General features: G+C 33.8%; 1 protein-coding gene across 1 annotated transcript; it reads right to left on the bottom strand.

Moving 5' to 3' along the window:
* LOC114179065 (phospholipid-transporting ATPase 3) lies at positions 1–26,312 on the bottom strand. Its single transcript, XM_028065268.1, has 27 exons — positions 25,937–26,312; positions 22,400–22,465; positions 21,172–21,233; positions 18,125–18,206; positions 17,633–17,743; positions 14,388–14,465; positions 14,198–14,294; positions 12,265–12,371; positions 11,816–11,881; positions 11,164–11,285; positions 10,661–10,751; positions 10,483–10,560; positions 10,282–10,398; positions 9,976–10,122; positions 9,795–9,899; positions 8,874–9,016; positions 6,960–7,061; positions 6,802–6,865; positions 6,499–6,711; positions 2,731–2,896; positions 2,550–2,629; positions 2,224–2,463; positions 1,790–2,011; positions 1,529–1,696; positions 1,056–1,418; positions 843–949; positions 1–612 (listed from the first exon to the last, which is right to left on the bottom strand). The coding sequence occupies exons 1-27, from the start codon at positions 26,105–26,107 to the stop codon at positions 306–308; spliced, it is 3,675 nt and encodes a 1,224-aa protein (XP_027921069.1). The 5' UTR covers positions 26,108–26,312; the 3' UTR covers positions 1–305.

Here is a 26,312-nt window from a genome sequence, read left to right as displayed (position 1 = left end):
TATCCAAAAACGAGTAATATAAATCCAATACAAAGAAAAGAGCTGAATTCCAGGAATCAACTAAAAGAATGGCAGAATTTCTAAATTTGACAAAATTGAGTAGACTAATTGCTGAATATCCTGGAATGTACAAAAGAGGAATCCTGAAAATCTGCTCTAATCCCGCACCCAAAAGAAACAGAATATATCCTAATGAAAATGACTATATTTAATATGACACATTCTAATTTTACACAATTCCTAGGCTGGCTCTCAAGGTGGAAAACCGAAACTAAGTAATGTACAAGCAAGCATCCTACTCCAAATTACTTCTTGTGCCCAATCTTGGGCTTGGTTCTCATACTGGCTCGTCTAGCAACATCCCATGCCTTAGGTGGGGCATATACACCAAGCTGTGCGGCAAAAAAGGATTCGTACCCAGGTGAATCAAAAGCGAACCCGGTGTGCTTTGATAGCTCACGTGGGAGTTGAGATATTGCATAACTCCTTGCCTCAGCTGGTGTAAGCTGGTTCCCTATCTCCAACAACTGTGCCCTTCCAGTGTTATCTAGCTCATCTCTATGCATTTCTTGAACAATCTGATAATCATAGGGGGAGAACCATCTTTGAACCCTGAAACAAATCAATCAAAAATGAGAATGGATGCGACAGCCACTTTTATCAAATGAACATTATAAAGGATTATCATCTCTTGAAACCCAGACCCCTTTCCTGCATTAGCAAATACAACTCCAGTGCATGTCTTGACTCTCATTTATCACTGTTTAAAGATCCTAAAGTTCTGCAACTAAACTATAGAATCCCGGAAAAAAATGCAAAATTTCTTTAAATCTGAACCTTACCCTTGGTAAACAAAGTCGCAGAAAAGTGCAGCAACAGGAACTAGAAGTAGCATGACATAGAAGTAAAACGTACTCATCAAAACGTATATGACAAAATAAATATTTTCCTGCAGAAAATGAAACAGAACTCAAGTTAGCAGAGTTCTTAACCATGGGTCATAAGGAAATTTCCTAAGTGTCTGGACACACGCCCAGAGTAGAAAGGGAATTCACCTGACGATCATAAGGAGTGCTAATCCCTGAATATATAAAAATAAAAATAAACCAGGCTAATATACTTCCACCAACACTAATATAGTGCCATCTAGTGATGGAATTACAAATCATAAGCAGTCGCAAGTTGACGGTTATTACAACACAAGTGAAGGCCATTGTACTGACATCCCATAATCCAAAGATCTTGCCTGCTGAGTTTTTAGCACTTAAATTTGTTGTACTCACAAAATAGAAGAATATTAGAGATTGGTAAATAGAAAAGAATGCCCATATTGCCACAACTTTCCATTTAAAGAAAACATTTCTTATTCCTTCCATGTATAGTTCAGGATACTTCTTGGATAGAGATGAACTGACATCCTGGCAAAGGCACAAGTAGCTAATCAGAACATGACATCATTGAAGAAAAACTGCAAACATGAGAAGTGAGGCACAACTTCACAAGACAACTGTCAGAAAGAATATTCCACCTTGTCAAATAATCCAACAATGATTACAGGTAGGGCTGTGAAGATAACATTATATAATGACTGAAACCAATCATCATAGAATCTCTGACCAGAAAATCCAGTTTGAAACGTAAACCAGAACTGAGTAAGAGTGAAAGTGAGATTCTTGTAAAAGAAGTATAAGACAACCTGCAATAGCACATTTTCAAGTGTTACAACATGAAAAACAAGTATATAGGACAGTATAAGACAGTATACATTGCAGTTTAGAAAACATAATACCTTGCAAACTCGCAAATAAGACCATCTTCCATGAACAAGAAGCAAGTCTGTAAGGTAACGAAACTGTGCAATGGCAAAATCGCTGGCCATCACAGCTTGCATTCCCTCCAACCCACTTATGCCAACACCAACATGAGCAGCTTGAATCATGCTAACATCATTGGCTCCGTCACCAATACTAAGTGTTATTTTGTGAGCACCTTTCTTAACCATACTTGTGACCTGTAAGGAGGTATAGCGAACAAATAATGGAAATTTTTTCATAAGCTAAACAACTCTCAAATTCCACTAGGCAGTTACTTTAAGCCCTTCTACTCACTAAGCCAAAAAATAAATAAAAGATTAGCTTCCCAGACAATATAAACTCTCTACGTAACAAGATGAATTACAGAAATAAGTAAATAATTAAGTTATTGACACAATATAAGCTTTACCTGTGCTTTTTGTAAAGGAGAAACTCGACAGCAAACAACAGAATGACAATTCAAACTTATGTTGAGCAGCATCACTCTTAAACTTGGATCCAATGCATACATTAGACATTTTCCATCAATTACAAGTGCTAATTTTGGTCCAGATAGGGAGTCAAAATAGTTCTGTGCTTCCTCAAGGCATTTCTTCAGCTCTTTTTTCACTTCTTCTTTGATAAACCGTGCAATCTCCACTTGGTCACCCTAAAAAAATTACAAAATAATGTAACTATTACAGCCACAAACACTAAGAACTATGAACAAAACATGGTAGCAAGAAGGGCCAATACCCTTTCTTCAACTTCTCTAATTGCATCAGTTTCTGAACTAATCACAAATTGCTTCATCTCATTGTTTATCAAGTTGCATGCTGCAGCATGAGGGTGGAAGCATCATATAATATGATAACTTAGATTAACAAAAGCATAACAAGAAGAAAAAAAATACTGGTCTACTTCTAAACAGTCTCACCATAGGCTATGTTTATAGCTGTTTCAATCTTGTCCCCTGTAAGAACCCAAATTTTAATACCAGCTCTTTGAAGAGTCTCTATGCAAGCAGGTACACCCTCTTGAAGCTTGTCTTCTATGGCTGTGCTACCAATTAAAATGAGATCATTTTCGATAAGTTCTGCCACCTGTATCATTTCAAGATGCATAAGAGTATAATAATTCACATTACTATCTTTGCAAAATGAAATTCAAACATTCTGCACTCAAGTTTGGTGAGTAAGGGATTTGGTAAATAGCTTTTAGTTCTCGTTTCTAGCAATGTAATTATTGGATCGTTTTTGCAGACTTAAATAATCAATAGTTGTTATAAATCATAATTCATTGCCACATTAATTGTGTTAGGTAAAAACTAGTTTTCAAGACAATCTTTTTCATTGAATTTTTATAGATAAAATACAAAAAGTTTATGGAGTTATTTGTAGCAGTTGATTTTGTATAGAAACTAATCAATTGTCATGGATCAAAGGGAAGAAAAGAAGTTCACTGAAAAATATTCTAGCTTTTCAAATAAAAAACTTTCAAAATATGTTGTTTATCATAAAAGCCCCTTTTTCTTTGTTAAGATTATAATATAGGACTGCAATTTAAACTACTAAACACCATTGAATTGCACTAACATTTATTTTCTATGATTCGGAATATAATCCTGAAAATAAAACATATCCAAACATGCTCCATGCAGCCTCAAACAAACTCGTTGCAATAAGAAAACATGGTAGCAAATTGTGGATCTAAGAATAATAAAAATAGCGTATTGCATCAAATTAACTTATCAAGCAATGATATGCATCAAATTATCATTTATCACTTCAGAAAATTAAGGGAATTGAAGAGAAGTTGAGATGGAAGAGATGTGTTCCTAAATTTTCAGACAGTTGTGGTTTAGCGTTTTGTAGTTTTTGAACAGGTTGCATATGGGAAGTACAACATTTATTGGTTGTTAAAAACTAGCTCAAGAAGTGCCTTGAAGTACCACAGGGCCATTTTCCCTTTACCAAACCAAAATTAGCTCATGTAACTGATGGAAAATATCAAACGTATTCATTGTCCAAGTTTAAGAGTAATGCTACAGAATTAGTTGTTTCTTTCTAATATTTTTGCTACAATGAAGTTTTTGTGCAAGGACAGGTATTGAACTAAAATCAATAAGAAAAGTGCATTATGCTGCTCAACATAAGATACAGTAACAACATTGCTACCCTTTGAGGTTGTTAGAATAGGTATTAAAAATATAGGTAGCAAGTAGTTGTACTGGAAAATTGCTATACATTGTAACTATTAGGACTCTAGTTTTGGCGGTGGATCTTTCTTTCCTCCTCCCTCTACTTATTATATCATAATTCTATCAATACAAATGAGAACATATGAGAGGAGTGATCAAGCTCTATCAGTATAGTCTCCTTTATTTATCTCAACATAGGCATCAGAGTAAGTTGATCCTAAAGGTTTCAGTCTTTGGCGAAATATCCGCCATCCCCCATGGCCATTTTTTCCTGTAACCACTGGATATGGAGTGTCTCTCCAGGCAACAGCCAACCCCGAAAGTTAAATCTGATCCATGCACCACAACACACACACTCTCTTGTTTGCAGCTACTAGGCGCATAACATCAACGTGTTGCCTTCCTCTCATTGAAGTGACGCCTTGCTCCTCCATGGGGCTTAACCAAACCTCCTCCTCTCTATTCTAACCACTGGTTATTCATTTTCACTGTGGTTGAAGGTCAAATCCAGGCCTTTCCTTTTGTTTCTTATTGGCTGTTTTCTTCTCTGGCAACAAAAATGTCTTCTCAGCCTATTGTCTCCATCTCTAGAACTCCTACCATTACATCCGAAAAACTGAATAGCAAACATTATCCCTCTTAGTCTGTCTCACTTGAACTTTCGTTCCTTGACCAAGATTTCCAAATTCACCTTGAACAAGACAGAAGTAATGTGCTATCTTATCAAGCTAAATAGTGGAAGAGGATTGATTTTAAGCTTTGTGCTTTATATGGCAATATGTGGAATCCAAATTATTGGGTAATCTTAGATCGTTTAAAATCTGCAACCCTTTTTGTAAATAGACTCGAAATATATTTGCAAATGTTATTCAACACCTTTACGACACTATCAATAGGCTTTTGCATATTTTAAATAAACATCTCTTTTATATGTGAAGCCAATCTATTGCTGAATAATTAAAGATGTTCTTGGAGGCTGTCATTTGAGAAGATCAAGAAGAAGCTGGACAAATTCTATATAGTAATTATCCACCGTTAGAGACTTTGAACATGTTAGAGATCAACTTTTAACATATCATGAAGTCTCATCCATAGAAAGCTTGACAATACGACTCCTTCGAGCTCCAACACTTCAAAGCAAGAATGTGCAGAATCTTTTGTCACGGTTTCCACACGTGGAAGAGGACAAAATGTTAGAGGAAAACGTGATGGTAGAGGACATCACATACTGTAAAGGAATTGGTCACATTCAAGAGAATTGCTTCTTTTTTTGCACAACTTTCCTTATAAGACACCCAATATCTCTAAAGCTGAAACTGTTGAACCCAAATTCTCTAATGAATACTAAGAATATTTGAGGTGGAAATCTAATAGCACAATCATACGCAAATCTCAACAACTTGCATCTTACAACCCGTGGAAAGTCAAAGCTCATGGACAATTGACCCGGGAGCTTTTGACCATATTTATGGTAATACCTTGATCTCATCCCTTTCCTTCCCCCCCCCCCCCCCCCTCCCCCCTCCCCCCAAAAGAAAAACTCATTTCATAACTTAGCTAATGGTTCTAAAGTTTCCTCCCAAGGAATCGGTGGAGTTTATTATTCTCCTGTCTTAAATCTAAAATTTGTTCTTTTTGTTCATATCATTTCAATCTTATTTCTCCGAGTCAATTAACCAAGTCTTAAGATTGTTCAACAATCTTTAATGCCAATTACTTTGTTATACAAGAACATGGTACGGGGTGACTGATTAAAAAAGGACATGATATTGACTAGGCAAGATCCCCTACTGATGGACACTCTACAACAAAATATTATGTGTTCCTTGGAAGAAATATTGTTTCTTGGAAAAGTAAGAATAACATGTGGTTGTCTAATCAACTGCTAAAGTTAAATATATGGTAATGATTTCTCTTCCTGGTGAACTTGTACGGGCGAACCAATTCCTACATGAGCTTAACTTCAGTTAGATTCAACAAATAAAGATGTGTTGTGATAACCAAGTTGCTTTCCACATTGCTACCAATCTAGTACAGTATTATTCCATAAGAGGACTAAATATAGAGAAATTAACCATCATTTTATTCGAGAAAAGTTGTTGTCCGAGGAAATTTGTACTGAGTTTGTTGAAGCCAATGATCAACTTGCACATGTTAACAAAGTCCTTAAGGGGACCTCAAATTAAATTTATTTAGGAAAATTACATATAGGTAAGTAGTTGTTTAGGAAAATTGCTATATGTTGTACCTATGAGTTATACCTATCTCCGTACTAATAGGACTCTAGTTTTGGCTTTTGATGTTTTCTCTCCCCTATACCTATTGCATCAGAATTCTATCAATATAAGAATGTATGAGAACATTTGAAAGCAGTGATGAAGCTCCCTCAAGTATAGTCTCTTTTATTTATCTCAACTGAACTGAGGTAATCTAATCTAAAAGTATAAATTGCTTGATGTTAAATAAGCACATAAAAGCTTCCAATGATACTGGGATAAACTGAACCTCATCCAATTTCTTTTCACGATCATTTAGAGAAGACTTGGCCTGGATAAACTTCTCATTCCAGCTTTCATAAACATCAGGATGCAATTCTTTGTAAGCTAAGCATAATGTGCGAAGTCCGGCAGATCCAAATTGTTCCAAATGCTCCCTAGTGACTTTCTTGATACTATTACTAATATCAGCCAGTCTCTCATAGATTACATTATCAGCACCCTGTGAAGAGCAAAATGCATGGAAGATGTCATTTTACCCAAATCCAAACAAAATTATACTATTGTGGGGAAGCAGACTAGTTTCTATTACCTTACAGTATAGCACAAGCCTTCCATCAGGATAACGGCAAACAACAGACTGACGCTTCCTTGTACTATTAATGGAAAAAAGATTACAAGTATGCTCAGAAAAAAATGTTAAAACTTAATACGTTAAATTAAAATTGTACCCATAGGGATGACAGTTACCTATTAAACTCAAGCACATTTAAAATCTCATAAGACACGTCTTGAATTTTGCCCATTTTCTCAACATGAGATTCACGAACATATATCATTGTAGGTGTCCGTCTGACAAAGAAAACCAAAGTATTCACATCAACTCAAACTGAAATAATCTTAAATTTAACAGTTCCAAAAAGAAAGGCATATTTGGTTTTGTTAAGGATTCATGCACTCCTTTTGCCACTTTGCTTATCAGATAACACTTCACCCGAGTCCCAGACTTTAGAGTATGAGATGGAAATACCCACACTTGTCTTTAATAATAGTAGAAATTTTATTATTTAAAAAAAATTGAGGCTTACAGAGAGATGAAAGAAGTTAAGATGTACTCTAATAAAAGAACAAATCTAACAGAAAAATGCAAAATATCAAGGAGTGTTCATTTCATTTCTTCAATAACAAGCCTATTCAGATTCATTTCATGCATAATTGTTGATAACAACTGTGCAAATTGAATCATTGTGTTTGTTTCACAGAAAAATAACTAAACAGAAAGGTGTAACACTGACAAAATTTGAGTTCCACAATGCAGTATTGGTCAAACTAACTACATTTCCCAGATATATAGTACAAAAATTCAACAGAAAACCTGTTGTACACAAGAACTTCTCTTTTATATTCCAAATTAAGTATCAATTAATAGCACGCATGCCCTCTACCTAATCTGAATTATATGTTATCCTATATGCCTATTACCAATTAATAGCAGTACACAAGAAAATCTGATATACAAAAGTTCAACTGAAAACCAGATGTAAACAAGAACCTCTCTTTTACATTCCAAACTATGTATCAATACTTAGAGCACGCCTGCCCTGTACCTACTCCGAATTATATGTTCTCATATATGCCCACTACCAATTAATAGCACGCCTCCCTTTCACATACAACCCAATCTGTGCTATTAGAGTATATAGTTAGTCTACTTCCTGTGAATTATACCTTTTAATATCTTCTAGATTGATCTATCAGCACTACTTACTGAAAAAATTCACCTAGCTGTTGAACTATCTAAAAGTAGCTTGCTCTCGACTATTGCATTGAGTATTTACATTTTAAGATCAGTACACATTCTGTCCTCCTAATATGGTCCAAGCTTATGAACTTAAAATTATAAACAGGACATTGAGAAAGTTAGATTATATGATAAATCATGTAAAGGACGTTCCCCAACTAAAGAGATGCAGATTCGGGTCTCCAAACTGTCTATTGGTGCTCAATGTACTCACTCTGTAACAAGTCTTCTTCTATAATTTCTTAAGCAAAAGACGATGATATATAAAGATTTTCACTGAGAGCACGCATCAACATTCATGCGCTGTTCCCATCAAGCTACGTTTGCTATACACTTACATATGCATACAGTCCTTATTTTGTTTGTAACCTAGCATTAATGAGCAATTAGTGATGCCACATATTTCTGAACATCAAGCCAACCAGCATGACTCCAAAGGCTCATTTGCAGCTTTATCTGATTTTCTCTCTCAGATTCTGCTCCTATTGGGTCAGTTAAGAATAAGTAAAAGGACTCTACAATTTTAAAAGCCAATCATTTACAATAGTATCAATAAAATCTTATTGCAAACAATGTCTCATCTGAAGTATAAAAGTACAAGAATTTGAAACTCAAAAACAACATGCAGACCTAGTCATAGGGTAATTTCTTCTGAAAAGCTGGACAGAAGATCTTCATCCTAATGATGGGGTGTACGACCAATGAGGTTGTAGTTCAACTGACACAATTCTAATTCTTTAAAAGTTGGTCCTAGTTAATGTTGAAGGTTCAATACTTAACCTTGTTCCAGCCCAGCCCCTAGACAGATGGCTGGATGCTTGTGAAGATAAATAGAACATGATCAAGAAGTTTGAACATCGAACCTGTAGAAAAAGAAACCAAAGTTTTTGGCAGCAATAACCAAAGCAGCCTCATCAGGTGATGCAGCTTGATATCTGATCTTTTCAGGGGATTCATCACCCTCTGGCAGTACAGTATGGCATATAGCAAGGCATCTGAAGAATTCCTACATAGCAATAAATAAGGTAATATTACTTTGCCTTACATAGCATACAAAACCATGTTAGCTATGACTATAATGTAAAGAAAGCAACTCGAGCGCTTAACTGATAAACAACATTTAGAAGAGAAACAGGCTAAAAAATCTGAATATACTTCTCTTCCAAATTGAAGAACCACACAAATGTACTTGAAAATTAGGTTCATTAATATAAGATCTGATTACTACCTAGGAAGGATGGCCACGATACATGATATGTAGAACACATAAAATTGGAATACATACATTTCGAAGAAGTAACAGACTTCTAGCAATCCAAAAGCATCACACAAATGTTGCGCAAAACTTATGACAAATGGTCAGGGTTAAGATTTCTTATATAGCTTGCAAATACTACTTTCCAGGACACATTTCAAGCAACAAATTTTGCATCAAATATAATACACATTATAAACTTTTTAGTCAGCAAGGATCAAACTTTTTGCTGAAAATAGAATTTTTAGAAATTAAGAACTTCTTCAATGCTTATTTTTCCATGTTGTCTAGATACATGGTATAGACAAGATCAATGCATCATTAAGTAATGGTATCTTAATTGTGCTGTTATACATTGTATGGCATTAACTACCTTTGTAATACTCTGGAATATAGAAATACATCCCTTTTGCTTGGTGGAATGATAACTCAAGCTTATACATAAAATATTTGTTTCTCTGTGTAAAGCAAACACCAAGAATTGAATTGCGAGAATGAACATACTGTGCATCAGCAGAGTCATGTTTACCTTGCAAACATCAGGATTAGGCTCATTCCTCCAAGCTCCTCTCATAAGCCTATCATCATCAAAATTAAAACCTCTCTCTTGCACTGCTTTCGAAGAAATATTTTCCTGTAGAGAAAATACTATATAGCTGCAATCCCTTCTTATAGATAAATTGGTTTTAAACAATGCAAAAATCATTTACCTCAATCTTCATGCCACTGCGCTCTGCTACTCCTCTCTCAATTTCAGTCACACCATTTCCATAGACCTCTCCTCCAATCGAACACTTGAAGAACTCCATTAAATTTCTTGTTAGAGTTCCAGTTTTATCAGAGAAAATATATTCCACCTACTCATGAGAAAATAAAAGTTAAGAGTTAAATTTCTTCTGTTTCTTCTACTTAAATTTTTTTCATTCCCATTTTGAGCATAGTTTATATATTGTTTCACTTCCTTTCTAATCTATTAGTTATTAGTTCATTCAAGGAAACGTGAGGACGCAACTTACCTGCCCAAGTTCTTCATTCAAATTTGAAGTTCTGGCTAATGCAGGTGTATTTGTTTCAGCATGGTACATGGACAAGTCTTTGTTGATAAATTGAGTTGATTGAATAAATTTTATCATCTGGTACAATAACAAAAATAAATTATATTCTCTGTTTAGAAACAAAACATTGGCATTTATAGGGAATAAACGAGTGACACAAACCTCTATGGACACATAAAGTGAAATGGGAATGATTGTTGAGTATAGTGTGATTAGGGTAAACATAGTCAGAATAAAAACCTAACAACACAAAAAAAAAGAATTAACAACAATAATTTAACAGAGAAATAAAGAAAAAAAGAGGATGGATATTTATCTTAATGGAGGAACCCAACAGTACCAAAAATCTATTTCTGGGGTTGAACTGTGCCGAGCCCTCTTCTGATGAATCAAGATGTAAGTAAAAATATTTTTTATTTACGAAGACAGCACTGCAGTTTAAACAAATATAATAATGTCATTTAGAAACAAACTTTTAGACAATAAGGGATACCCGTCAGTTTTATTTTTCCAACATACTGTAGCGATTTAATTAAAAAAGACATAAAAGTCCTAAATTTCCCTTACTGGAACAAATTTGTTATTAATGATTATTTGCTCTTATAGAACTATCTCAGAATTTACACTATTTTAATAAAACTATATACATATAATATTATCTAAAGCTTGTGTGGCACGTGGTGCCAATCAGCACACCAGTATTGATAACGGTAATAAATACACTAAACCTAATGCGAGTTTAAATAAAATCAATCCAATTTTCATATAACAGTGTACTTGAACATTAAAGCCCAGTATAAGTTAGCAAGAGACTACAAGGGGTCTAGCAATTGTTTAACTCACCTGCCTATGGCTCCAATGAAACACATCATGAAAAGAGTTGCAAATAAAGTTAGTATGAGCTTGTCAAGCTTTCTCTCCAATGTACTTCTTTTGGAAGGAACATTCATTGTATTCATCATCACCTACAATGTTTTTCAAAAATCAGTAAAACACTATCCATGAACAGTCACAGTAGGAAAATCCAAAGGCAAGCAATAAAATGAATTTAATTTATACTTCCAAAAATGAATGGAAGAGAAAGTGAAATAAACCCATACGTCAAGGATATATTACATTCTTAAAGCATGTTTGGTTTGTTTTTATTTTCATTTTCATTTACTGTGTGTTGTTATTTTCCAAAAAAAAAATAAATCAATTCATAGTCATCAAAATAAAACGTATCTTCATTTATTTTCTTCTTTGCCATATCTCTAGACCCCAAGGATAATTGTTTGGAATTATATCAGTTAAATATCCAAGATACTAATGAATAATTATAATTATGAATACATAACAACTGCAAAAACAGTACCATTTTGTCTCTAGCAACATCTTAACAATCAATTCATTACTAGATATCAAACGTCTTTAGAAAAAAAAAAAGCAAGACCAAGGGCCGTAACATTGAGAGGTATTATCAGTTTATCATTAGGTGTCATTTTATACAGCAAACCTTTGTTTCATGTCCTGTAAATATAACAACCCCAACAATATACTCTGTATTCCTGAGACTGCAACCCTGAAAAATCAAGATGCTCCAAGTCAATTTAAGTTTCACAAACTAAGTAAACAAAATATCAGCACATGGTACAGAGCATATAGTTGTTTTAGACTAGTTATTTTTAGTTTCTGTCAGCGCTCTCCTATATGTAATTCTGTTGTAAGACTGTTATAATTATCACAGCAGGTATCTGTTAGGATCTAAAGCTTCTGCCTTATAAATTTATAAATGTAAGCAGAAGCTTCTACTGTACAATAGACTCTTATCAGAAGTACAAAATATTTTTTCGACTTCCCTTCTCTGTCAAAATCCAAGTACCAACCAAAACAGCAAAAAAAGAACTCTAGTTCGTGAATAAACACAGTTCGGCAGATAAAAACAGATGGGGAAAGGCAATATACCCGCAACAAAACTTGATTTGGACTGAGAGGTAATGTTTGCTTTTGGGTGATAAGATTTCCAGTAAAGGTATACAATGAATTGTTTGGTTGTTCGCATTGAATTTCACCTGCAAATAGTTTGAAAACTTGTCAGAACTTGAAACAAATAAGGAAGAAATCAAATTTAGCATATTGATTGGATATGACATTCATAAACTTGGTAATAAATAAGTCTTGCACAGACTTTAGAATAATATTCCCTAAAAATAATGAAATTAAAGACAACCATTTCAAAGAGCCATAAAATGTTCTATGAAGACCAATTGAGGAACAGTTACCACATAAAATACATCAACTTATCAGATTATTTTAATAAAACTCTATACTCTGAATATAAGTTTGGAGCATGTTGAGACAACTGCCAAAATTAGATTATTTCAATATTCGATTATAATAACAATAAGATTTTGTTTGGATAATATTCCCTAAAAATAATGAAATTAAAAACAACCGTTACAAAGAGCCATAAAATGTTCTATGAAGACCAATTGAGGAACAGTTACCAAATAAAATACAACTTATCAGATTATTCTAATAAAACTCTATACTCTGAATATAAGTTTGGAGCAATGTTGAGACAACTGCCAAAATTAGATTATTTCAATATTCGATTATAATAACAATCAGATTTTGTTTGGATAAGTTTGCTGAAAAGTGATTCTAACATAATTTTGTTTGAGTGCAACAAAAAATATCAGCTTTTACATAAGAAAAAGTGTATGTACGAATCTGAAATGGGAGAAATCTAAATGAAAATAATCATAAGCTACAAAATTTCATATTTGTTATTAGTTGATTATTAATTCTTCCATATTAATTTCTTCAAGTATATTCATAAAAACAGCATAATTTTAAGGAAAATAAAATAAAAATGTGTTTACTAAATTCCATCTGATGTGCAAACATCCAGCTTACTTTTCATAAAAAACAACTTACTGAAGGAAAAAAAGAAAGCTTTCCCAAGAATGCTCTCTTAGGATGTATTTGGGACAGCTGTATAAATTAGATTATTTCAATAATCAATTATATGTACGGTCAATTATAACCATCTGATTTTCTGTCGGGTATGCTTGCTAAAAATAGTTTTTAAGATAATTTCATTTGGACGTAAAAGAAATGTGTTTTTATATAAGACTACGCATAAAGCTGAAAGAACATAAACTGTTGAAAAACAATCATAAACTACATTTTTTCAGATTCATAAAAAAACAGTCCAAATAACAAGCTTATTTTAGAAAGAGATTATTATTTTACTAAAACAGCAGAAATGTAACATGCTCTCGGTATCTTCCTACTTCTCCTGTTGAGATCCCCAAATTGAACACTTCCATTTATTTGGAGCATTTATACAGCCGGATATATGACATGATTAATTACTCAACTATACAATACTTTTATTCAGCCTGAATCATCAACGGATCTAATGCTGGAAAATAAAGGATGTTATCTGAATAAACATCCGAGAACTATAAAATAAATTTATAGCAACTTTCAGGGAACGTAGAAAAACAAGAAAATTGGAGAAAAACAAAAGATATCTGCAGTAAGGGCATTTTCAAGTAACTACAATATATATTTAAGATGTTCATCAACTAAACTCCCATATACAGAAAATAAAGCCAATTGAAAACATCATTTACATTTCTGTAATCATCTAACTTATTAAATAAGGAATCACATCTTAAGAAACAAACATATGTAGCTAGTTCATGATACCAAAATAAAATGGAATGAGTAAATGGTAATCATTATTCTCATTACGCAGATAGCTGAACCAAAATTATCATAATGCACAAAATTTATTATATTCTAAAGCTTAAAAAAAATGGCTGAGATGTTGTCATCATGTTTCCTATAACTTAAACAACCAAGTGCAGTAATGTAAAATGAAAACCTTTAAACTCAGATGCCTTCTCTGGAGTCACATAATCCCAAGTCTTTTCCAATGCTTTCCTAATCTTCAAATTGGTTTCCCCATCCAAGTTAGCAGTCTGCCACTCAAACCCAATATTAATTAACGTCAAATACTGTTTAAAGAGCATTGAGAAAACACTCCTACCAGATTGAAAAAATAAATAATAAACCTCAATGTAGCAGACACCATCTGCATTAGTGCTTGCCAAGAAAAGCAGATCAGCAGGAAAGAATCCATCCTGATTAACCTGCAACAGAGCATAACTCATAGTAAGTATAGTACATATATTACAATACCCACAATGACATCAAAACAATCAGCTCTACAGTTAACAATTAGAATCATATGGCAAAGGAAAATAGATCGGGAACAAGAATTTGTGATTTCCCTGCACATCTTTCTAATAATATCGAAAACTCTAAAACTATAATTCAGCAGCTCACAAATATAAAAACCATAAAATAGTACACAACAGAGAAAGAACATAACCATATCAACCAGGTGTATGCTTAGGAAACCAAAAAACTTGATCCAAAATGATACTTAGTGAAAGAAGTTGAGCAAAATTCTAAAAAAATAAATTAGCTGCAAAATTTGGAAACTAAACAGAAATAAATGAAGGGTAGAAAGAAAATTATTAGAAAAGACATAAGATTGACAGGGTACTATATAATAAAATAAATTAAAAATCATTACAGCTTAACGTAGTAAATTGCCAAGTAGGAAACCTGCTGTTATCTAGAAATTGCAAAGAAGGAATTCCATCTATTAGAATATAGGGTAAACTAGGCCCAATTCAATGTCAAAAGTTATATTCAAGGGGAGAGGATTGTCCAACTCAATACAAGGAGTACTTTAGCCATATGGGATCACAACACACCCTTCACACCCAAGAATGAACATCTGGAACTGAAGGTTTTAGGACTAAACATCTATAGATGACCCAATAACACAACTAGATGGACTATGATATCATATCAAAATTAAGAATGAGCTTGGCTCACTCAACCTCAAAACAGACATCGAAAGCAGAGGATTGCACAACTAATTGGCCAGAGGTAACTGAATATGGAATTTTAAAACATTTAGAACATATACAAGATTGCTGACCATAATCACAACATGATAACTGTCATAATAATCCCTTGATTTCTGCTGCTGATAATATGTCCTTGTACAGATTTAATCACATATTTCCTTGATTTCTTCTTAAAATAGTCCCAAAACAATATTGGGGAGAAGTTGCCCTCACTGCTACCTATTGGGTCAATCTTCTTCGGATGTGATCCTTTGTCCATGCTCACTCTAATCATATGGGAAAACTATTGAGTGCCTATTTATCAGTCACTCACCTACTTAAAAGGGATACCAATGTTCCCACCCTCCAAAAAAAAATTTGATTCCTTGTGTCACCTTCAATGAAAATACACAATATTTTCAACCATACATTCAAGGGGAAAGTTCATGCATTGGTGATAAAGATACTTCATTCTTAATAGAAAACCATCTCATTCTCCCAAAATTAAGTCCACTTAATACTCCAACATCTACCGACTCTAGTCCTGTTCTTTCTCCTATTCATTCTCCTTTTGTGTCAAGCCTAAAGATAATTGCAGAACAAACTCAAAGTGCTACCCATCAATTGCAAGTACACTCACAAAGGAAAAGGGTTGTTATTCAATGACTAGAAGTCCATGAGTCTGAACCTAAACCAGAAATACCAAACATTAATGAAGAAAAGAATATACCAACCATCAAAGCTTAGGATCTTCCAATTGCAGTAAGGAAAGGTATGTAAACTCAGTAAGGCACTCTAAGGATTGCAACAGTCCCCTACAACATGGTTTGGCCAACAAAGACTATCGGGTACAAGCAAAGCCAAGGTGACCATACATTGTTTATTAAGCATTTAGCTTCAAGGGGAGATACTGCACTAATTGTCTATCTAGATAACATAGGTGTAACTAGAAATGATCAGGCCGGAATGGAAGCCTTAAAAATGTTTGATAACAAAATTTGAAATTAAGAAGTTAGGCAGATTGAAATATTTTGTGGGCACTGAAATGGTTCATTCCGATCATGGTATTTTCCTCTCCCATCAAAAATATGTGCTGGATTTATTGGCTAAAACTGGTAAATTAGGATAGGATACAAACCAACAGAGACGCCTATTGAACAAAATCACAAACTTAGTGAATCAATTGAAGATATAACTGTGGATAAACAAACTTCTCAAAAGCTGGTAAAAAAATTGATTCACTTCTCATACTAGGCCCATCAATACCTATACTTTAAGGGTTATAAGTCAATTCATGCATAACGTCTATTTACAAAGGGGAATGAGATGATCTTAGAAGCCTACCTAGACGCTAACTATGTAGGTTCTACCAACAATAGAAGGTCTACCTCAGATATTGCACTCGTCTTAGAGGAAATTTAGTCACTTGGAGGAGCAAGAAACAAAATGTTGTGCCAAGATGAAGTGCAGAGGTAGATTTTAAAGTCATGGCCCTAAGGATTTGTGAAATAATATAGTTAAAGATGATTTTAGAAGACTTGAAGATTAATTGGAAGAAGCCTATGAGACTGTATTGTAATAACAAGTTAGCAAAAAATAGTGTGCATAATTCAGTCACCATGATAGAATAGAACTAAGCATGTTGAAGTAGATAGACACTTCATAATGAAAAAAATTGATAATGGGAGAATATAATGTGTACACCATGTGTATCCTCTAGAAATCAACTAGCAGATCTATTGACAAAAAAGTGCTAAGTGGTGCTACATTTGAGTCTATTAGTGGCAAGTTGGCAAAGGATGACATTCACTCACCAACTTATCGGGGAGTGTCAAAATGCCTTTATTTATATGCAAACAATATTTCCTTGTACAGTTTTAATTCCATGATTAGGCGATTTAATTACATTCCATAATTATGATTTTGTGTTATTAAGTTTTTTATATTCTATTTGAGAGCAATCTCTCATGAATATTATCATAAACAAATTTTCTGACAATAACAAACATCTTACGGAGGTTTAAAAGTCAATTACCATTGTAGACACCCTTAGGCGAGTGTATAACTCAAATACAGTTTAATCTTTTCTTACTATATTTTTTACTTTGGCGGTTATTACATGTCATTAGCTGTACTATAGCTGCTGACAGTTGTCTCATAGGTTTTTATTACGGTTTCAGTTTTTTAACAGAGCTTCTACATATATATATACGTGGCTGCAAACAGAAGTTTCTACATACATATATCAATGTACTTATTTCTTTTAATCTATCAGTTTTTACCTCAATAAGGTATTGAGAGCTTACTGATCTGTTTTTACTTCAATACCTTGAAGTACTAGTTCAAAATATAGACATGTCAAAATAAACAAGAACAGAAATGCATAGCACACTCACCTTCACAATGTCTCCAACCTGCAACTTTTTCCAGGATATAGACTGCCACTTTTGATCTTGCAAAACTTCTATACCATTATTGTTTATGGACATGTCATTTTGAAAACGCTTCTGTTATACAAAATTTAAAAGGTGGAAAAAGAAATTAGGAAGTAGAATACACAAATCTATTTGCATAATCTAATTTGTGAGAAAGTCTGAAGAATTTCCAACTAAGGATTCCAAAAAGAGAAATAAAAATAAGATAAAACGAGGAGGTAAACAAAATATGTATAGTAAATCACGAACTTGTAAGGACATAATATGATGAAATGCTTATTTCTACATTCTACAACAAAATATATATTCAACATTTTTCGATAGCATCCCCTGCCAGAATTTTCCATGAAATTTATGTCTGAAAGGCCAAACGGTAACCCCCTAAACCTAAAGAGCCTAAGTAAAATGTGTTAAAAAAGCAATGTATTAATGACAGCAAAAAAATATTCGTACCCAATCCTCAAAAGCTTCCTTGATAAGAGAGACAAGAAGCACCAGAGACAGAGGAACCACATTAGTTATTGGAGACACCGGACTACAACATCAGAAAATTCATAATTAGACTTGGTCTTACTTCTTTTCAATGAAATATAAAATTAATATATATGAAAAGCGTTCGGCATGAATGAAGTACATACTACTGACAACAATCTTCAAAATAATAAGCAGGGGGAGGGGTTAAAATTATTCTGAGTTCTTTCAAAAATACATTTTGCTTCGTAGTTGAGGAGCAAAGGAGTCCACTTAAAAGTTGGAGACCAAAACAGGGATAACACCATTATATGTTGTTATAGATTAATACAAGGCAGGAAAGTATCGATATAATGCAAAATCTAAGAAAAATACAATAAATGATATCAAGCAATTCATATAAAAATTTGTTAGACTTAGAGTGGGACTGCACTAATAGAATTCCAGGTTATTAAGTCAGTCAAGCTAAACCTAGTTGGTTGGTTTCCCTTAAAGGTTTGCTTCTTGAAAGTGGCTATATAAACTGTAACCTTGTTGTCTATGTTTGTTATTACTGTTCCCATTGAATCGAGATTTTCTTTCTCACCCCAAATACCATTGATTTCAATCTTCCGTTATTTATTTTGTTATGATGTATGAATAAAGTAACAAATAGATATAGCATAGCAACCATAATGACATCCTTAGAACAATAATATTGAATGGAAAAATTACATCCCAACAAAATAAATATAATTACTTTCTTTGTTAGAAATTTCAAACATAAAATATCTCTTCTAGAGAGCAATTCAATAATTCCAACATAATTTACTTCATCAATCAAAATACTCAAAGCAAAGCAGAGAATATTCCATTAACGAGAAAGAACAAAACTAAAGGACCAAAATAGTAGTTGTTTCTAGCTTAATTTTCCCCAACCTCAAATGTTAATGTCATACTCTCACACGTATTCTTCACAACTTTATTCATGTGTGTTAGAATAAATAATCCTTAATAGGATTTACTGTTAGGTGTTGAGTACTTTGACCTGGACCTAGTTCCTGGAAGTATATTCTAGAATTCTCTTCTATTTCCTCACATTCAATGTATTTGATGTATCCCAAGCTTCTATAAATACGAAACCCTAAGAAAGGGGAAGATACACTCTCAAATTCCCTCAACCTATCTCTATAAAAGTAATTGTCAAATTCTTGTTATTTGTCATTGTCTGACGCCTTCCGCTGCAGGATATTCATCTTCTAACCCAACCTCAAGCAACGCAACTCAACCCGGTGGTCGCGCCGCCAAACTCCCTCTAACGCACTGCCATGTGCGGTTCATTGGTGTTATTGCCCTAGGCACACGAGTCTCACATGCTACCCATTTAGTGGTCAAATACTTTCCGGACTACCATAGTTTGGCTCATCAAAGCATCTTGAGCCCATTTTCACCCTCCGTTCCTTCTTTCAAGGTCATTTGGTGGGTCTTCTAGGTTTCTCTCTCCTGAAACTCCAGGTTTCTCTCTCCTAAACCCCTGGTTGTTTTTTGTTTTATCTTCTTTGCTACATTCTAGATTGAGTCCTTGCTTCTATCCTACTCATGATGTCTATCGAGGCTATATCATCTTTTTATGGGGCTCCTTCTATAACTTCTAAAAAATTAAATATATTTGTCTTGATCTGCCTTAGTGGAACTTTGAGTTAAGTGCCACTGCACAAAATTCAAAAGTAGAAGAAAACTAATTTTTAGCTTTGTACTCAACTTTGGCAATCAATAGAGCTAGATATTGAGTACACTTAGGTCTTTCAAAACATGTAATTCCTTTTGGAAAAAGGCCCATAATATATTTGCAAATGACAATGCCTTTATGATTTAGCTAATCGATTGGCTTCTCTAAGGCTGTCTTACAATGACATGATGACTTTTTTAGCTGAAGCTCAATCAGCAGTTGAGGAACTCATCAGAAGAAATAAAAAGGAAGTTGGATAAGTTTTATGTAGTTATGATCCTTAGAGAAATGAATCCAGAATTTGATCATGTTAGAGATCAAATTTTAACTGGTTAAGAACTCCATTCTATGCAAAACTTGATAGCACACCTTCTTCGTGTTCCATCCCTTAAGAATAGAAATATATTGTTGATTCTTCTGTCATGGAAAAGGAAGTCATGACACTAGAGGAGGGCATAATGGTAGAGGTTGTCCTCAATGCATATAATGTAAATGAAAGGACCACAATCAAGAAAACTGTTACTCATTACATGACTTTCTTGATGAGACAACCAATATTTCCAAATCGAAAGGATTTGTGCCAACGTTCTAACGGAGAATATCAAGAATACTTAAGGTTGAAACCCAAACGCCTAGCCCAATCATTTGCATTTCTAATTTGTCAACAACATACATTTCACAATCTATGGAGAGTCATCCATGAATTGTTGACTCAAGCACATATGATCATATTTATGGTAATATCTCTTTGGTCTCTTCTCTCTCCTTTCCTAAAACATCTCATTTCACAAGCCTTGCCAACGGATCTAAAGTAACTTTCCAAGGAATTGGTCAAGTTTCTTTATCTCCTTTAAACATAAATTTGTTTTTTTCATTCCTATTGTCCCTTTAGTCTCATTTCTTTAAGTCAATTAACAAAATCATTGAATTGTAAATAAACTATCCTTTGTGTAGGGTTTACACAAGGTAGATTAAATCCCAAACCCTTTTTCATCTTATTTTACAAATACTAAATGTCCAATCATATCAACCACACATGCCAAACAAAATACAAATTCCCATATCAAGATCAATGAGGAAGATTAAGATAACTTATTCATGAAATACTAAAATGTACCGAAGTATTTAGGAGCAACTACCAACTTCACCATACAAATAGAACAACTGAAAACATTTTCATGAAAAATTAAGATGGAACTGTGCTACTCCAGTGAGTACGGATAGCTCACTTATCTCAATAATGCTCAGAAGTTGTAACATTACCTCACTGTTAAGTTGACTAGCAATTACATACCTATTAAGTTGACTAGCAATTACATACCTAATAGGTGTGGTTGACAAAATTGAGATTGTAAGAAAGTAGAGATTAGCCACTCGTCTGAACTGCAGGACAAACAGGAATTGTTATCTTCTATGTAACATAAAAATATTGATAATGTGACGAAGGATACATACACACTTACAAGCGTCATTTAACATCAGTCAAAGATATACAAAATTACACATGATAATGGCATATTAATTTGAGCAAAAGTTGCCTTCACACATATTGTAGAGCACAAGAACCATCTCATTTTTCTTTATGAGCAAATAAATCAAAAGGAAAGTTTTTTCATTTTTCTAATTTGATAAAAGGCTACCATAGTTTACGTTTGCTTGATTTCATGGGTTAGGTGGCGTCCCCCAAGGGTTTGTGCTTTGTTTTCTTCTTTCTTAAAGCTAATTTCTTATGAAAACTCAATGTTTTCATGAGAGAAATTCATATAAAAGAAATTAAACTTGAAGTACAACCAATTACTATGCTGCAAAACTTCTCATTCAATCTTGGGGGAACAGAAGTGGATTTAAGAACGGATTGGCTGGCCAGTCTGGAGTATATAGAAGCAAATTTAAAATAAATCTCAATCTGAAAATGGATGGAAAGAGATGAGAAGGTCATAATCCATCCCTTGTAAAACTCACACTTCTTGGAACACAGCATGGAAGGCTCTATCAAATGATGGAATGGGGTACTAGTGAAGCAGCTGCACTTTTCAGAGCAGAAGTCAGCCCCTCTGCAACCAGACTAAGTTGTTCTAGCAGATTATGAAGATGTTTGGGAAACTGCCAGAAAAAGGAGGAAAAAGGTGGGCAAGGATTTTCAAGAGTGATTAGACACTCTTTGTCCAGTATTATATTTTTCCTTTTGTAATTTCATCTGCATTTTTCTTTTTATCAGATTTCGTATCTCTTTGAAACAGATCAGATCTTTGACAGTGAAGTATCAGTACTGGTCTTGTTATCTTTTGATACCTATAGTTTATTAAAAAAAAACGAATGTATAAAAGATGTAAAAAATTTATATGCTATAAATATAATAAATCATATTTGCAAAAATGTGCCAACTAAACGAGTCACAATATATACTTTCAGAAAATACTAAAGAATATAGTTTCCAGAAAATGTAACTAACAACTCATCATGTACGTAAGAAAATTTTCATTGTTTGAACACTGGAAATCAATTGCGTCTAACACGCTCCTTAAAATCAGAAGCTTGGAGTAACTTACCTGCTCAAATAATCCTTTTGGCAAAAAGGTGAAGAAGTTATATTTGGTGGTTGATATAGAATTCCCCTGTCACAATGGAAATTAACTAATCAAAATTACTAAAAATGGGTATGTGAAATATACATTATAATACAAACAAGAAACAGTTGAAATTACAAGAAACAGAAACTAGAATCGATTTGATTTCACACTGATCAATTAAATAGGCAAACTGCGCTGACTTTCTTGACTGAATTTCAATTGATATATATGCTTAAAGAAAACTAGAAAAAAGTAGGAAAATTTCATAGAACTATTAGCCCATAATAATGGGCAATCTTATACATCACAAGCTTTTTATGTGAATTCTTCCATCCCAGATAATCTGAAAGTCCCAAACTGGTAGAAACAATATAGCCTTAGAAATAAAAATCTACTTACCAATATCCTATTTTATGCTTCAAAACAGTTTGACTTCTTTCATATCAATTAAAGAGATTTCAAATGAATATAACCACCATATTGCATATCTAATTATACAATTCAATGACTATACTACCAGTCCTAACCACCTTTTGATTCAACATACATTTTTTTTCATTTTATTTCCTATAAATGAGATTACATTACTCTTTTCCATAGTCAAAAAAAAAAAAATCATGCCTATTATTCAGAAAAAGCACTACAAAATTTTCTAAACTGCTGTCAGCCGCTATTCGCACCCTAGTTCAATGTTAAACGTCAAGAAAAATGGAATATTACAATCAATTGGTGTATAAACCCATGCTAGATCAATTAATGTGTCTTATAGTTATCAAAATATTATATGATTCACAATTTGAATATTTGATACAATACATGTTGGCTTACTATACATGAATGAATCTATGAAAATTCGTATCCCCAATATGATTCACAATAGGTTTTTACTTTGTAACCAATTCCCAACAAATAATAAAGTCAAGCAAAAATTTGTAGATGAAAAGAAAATTCCAAAAACACTTGTCAACTTATCCTATTTGATTATTCCACCATTATTTGTCACTCACTTATTCAATGGATGTACTCTATTTAGCTATTTAACTGCTTACTTATTCCATGCATGTACTCTACTTAAGTATTTAGTTTTTGTCTTTTCATTCTTCTAAAATAAAGACTTCGTAAACTTAGATATGACTAACAATTTTGTTTAGGCTTATGCTTGAGCTATTCTATCTATTTCTACTTTGAATTGTTTGCATTGAGAATTATATACCTTCTATATGGTATATTTGAAGTAATTTTTCATTGTACCTGAATCATATGATTCAATACAAAATCACAATTTAAGACTCAAAAATAATTTGATGATTCACGATTTGAGTGTCAATTTGAAAACTTTGGTCTGTCTTCTTCCATTCTTCCTCTATCTGAACCTCAATTTGCTTTACAAGGGGTGGGTATTTTCACTTTTTGGCTTTGTTTTATTGCTTGTTTGAAGTCCAAGCCAACTCACCATTCTTGTTTGAACCGACAGTCACACACCAATCTTCACAAATTTGCACATGTTTTGGATTAGACATATACATTCTAAGATTGGCAAAATTAGATTTTGGCGTTTATGTTTTATGCCTTATAATGAAATGTATGTGCTAATTTTGAAATTGTTAAGTTTCTTACAGCATTATAGGTCGGCTCAATAAAAGATCACTTGACATTTATATGGATCATTAATATGAATTATGAAATTTGTAAAGTTGAACTATTTGATTTACAACTTCTACAACTTCCCATCTTTACCTCCCCTCCTATAAAAGGGTATACTTATATTGTGTATGAAAAATTTATACATGTTGTCTGAGAGCTGTTACCTATTATGCAGCTATATCTCTTGTTTTGTATGTACTCTGTTAGAGCTGTTAGCTATTGCTGTTTTATAGGACATATCTTTTATTGCAAGTGGTTCCCTATGAGTCTGTTGTAAGCTTTTAATTTCAGCAGTAAGGAATGGATACAGTTTTATTATAAAATTTGCTTGCATGCAGTTCTTTCGACATGGTATCTAGAGCCAATTTTTTGACGTGAATCCTGTAGTTTCAGCCATGCTATCTCACTGGAGATGATTGTACAGTTCATCGCATTAATCTGAAGTATCAAGCCTGGGAAATTCAAGACCAAACATTACTTGTTTGGTTTCAATCTACTCCCTATATGTTGGTTTGTCACGAGTCACACCTAGAGGTTCAGGGAAGATTCATGAATACTTTGGTCTTCAAACAAAATCTCCTAGAGGTTTTCTCTTAAATAGTTTGGTCATCTAGATTATTTTCTTGACCTTGAAATTAAATATTTACTGATAAATCTGTTCTTAAGACTCAAAGCAAATATATTTGAGACTTGCTTCACAAAACACATATGGCAGAAGCTCATTCCAATTTTTCCCCTAAGGTTTATAATTGCAAATTATACAAGCTCGGGGCGGAACTATTTTTAAATTCTACTTTTTATCGTTCAGTGATAGGTGCTTTGCAATATGTCACTCTTACTACACAAGAAATCAGCTTGCTGTTAACAACGTCTGGCAATTTATGTCCAAACCACTAGACTCTCAATGGGTTTTGGTTAAACACAAACTACAGTATCTCAAAGGTACTCTGTTCCAAGGACTACATTTTCAGCATGTGTCAATTGCACAACCTTTGTCACTGATAGCCTTTTGTGATCCTGATTGGGTGTCTAATATAGTATGTGAATCAAAAGACACCAAAGAGTTCAGATGCAAATCATGTCTATAAATGAATATTGACCTCTGAATCTGTCTTAATTGTTTCACTTATATTTAGCTTCTAGAATTATGGATAACCTTCACCTAATCTGTTTCTTAACCCGGGCTTCCACAGGTATTCTCTATACATGCTCAAACCACCTAAGGCAAGGTCCTACCATCATCTCAATTTTACAGTAGGAGCTACCACAAATTTCTCTCGAACATTGATGCAGCCACTAGAATCTCACATCAACTCATAATCGAAACATTCAACTAAACATCTCATTCAAAGAAAAGTAAAATGCCAAGACCAAGTAGTCCCCATTTCTGTTTCCTGTGATTCCATTTGATTGAAATTTGAAATGTTCAAACGCCCATGTGGATGTATTTCATTTCACTGACTATTACTGACTGAATAGGCATCCTCAAGCAAACCTAAAGGTTTTATTAGACCCTCTTCTTTCGTGGGATAGATCCCGTAAAAACAACATATAAGTTAATCTGAGAGTTTCGAAGTCCAAAACGTACTTACACGGATAAACTCTTAAAACCATTTCAAAGATCAAACAAGACTCACTAGTCTAATTCCCCCCAAGCTCAAGCTGAACCAACCCTCGATATTTGACTAAACTAAACATCAACAAAACAGCAATTACCCTATCACTCAAACAGAAATCAAGAAACTCACTCAAACAAACACTGAACAAGCATCCTCAACCACTACACAATCAGGCAAAAGCATGAACCAACCACAAAAACACAAACACGAAATGAAACAATAAATACGAAATCGGAGAGGGAAACGGTTGAACCTTGAATCGGATAGGAAAATTGGCCTCGCGATCGTTGCAGAAGATGGTGCGGTGAGTCGGAGCCTGAGGCTGAACTCGGCCGAGTCGAACAGATCGAGAGGAAGCTTGATGACCCAACGTGGAACTCGATCGAGAAGATAAAGAAGATTGAATCCCATCCCATCCCTTCATCCTTCAATTTTTCATGCGATCGCTTCCTCTTCCTCTTCCTCTCTTTCTCTGCGAACCAATTGCTTTTAAACACGAATAAACGAACCAATGAAAATTTCTCTCGGGCGCAAACGCTACTTGGTGCTTCTTCCAAACGACGCAGAAGCCAAGAGATTCAACCCTCAAATTCCCCTTTTGACGGTTTTACCCTTTTGTTCTATTTTGT

The sequence above is a fragment of the Vigna unguiculata genome, chromosome 3 (assembly GCF_004118075.2).
Source record: "Vigna unguiculata cultivar IT97K-499-35 chromosome 3, ASM411807v1, whole genome shotgun sequence".
Taxonomy (NCBI): domain Eukaryota; kingdom Viridiplantae; phylum Streptophyta; class Magnoliopsida; order Fabales; family Fabaceae; genus Vigna; species Vigna unguiculata.
This window is presented reverse-complemented; position numbering and strand designations above follow the sequence as displayed.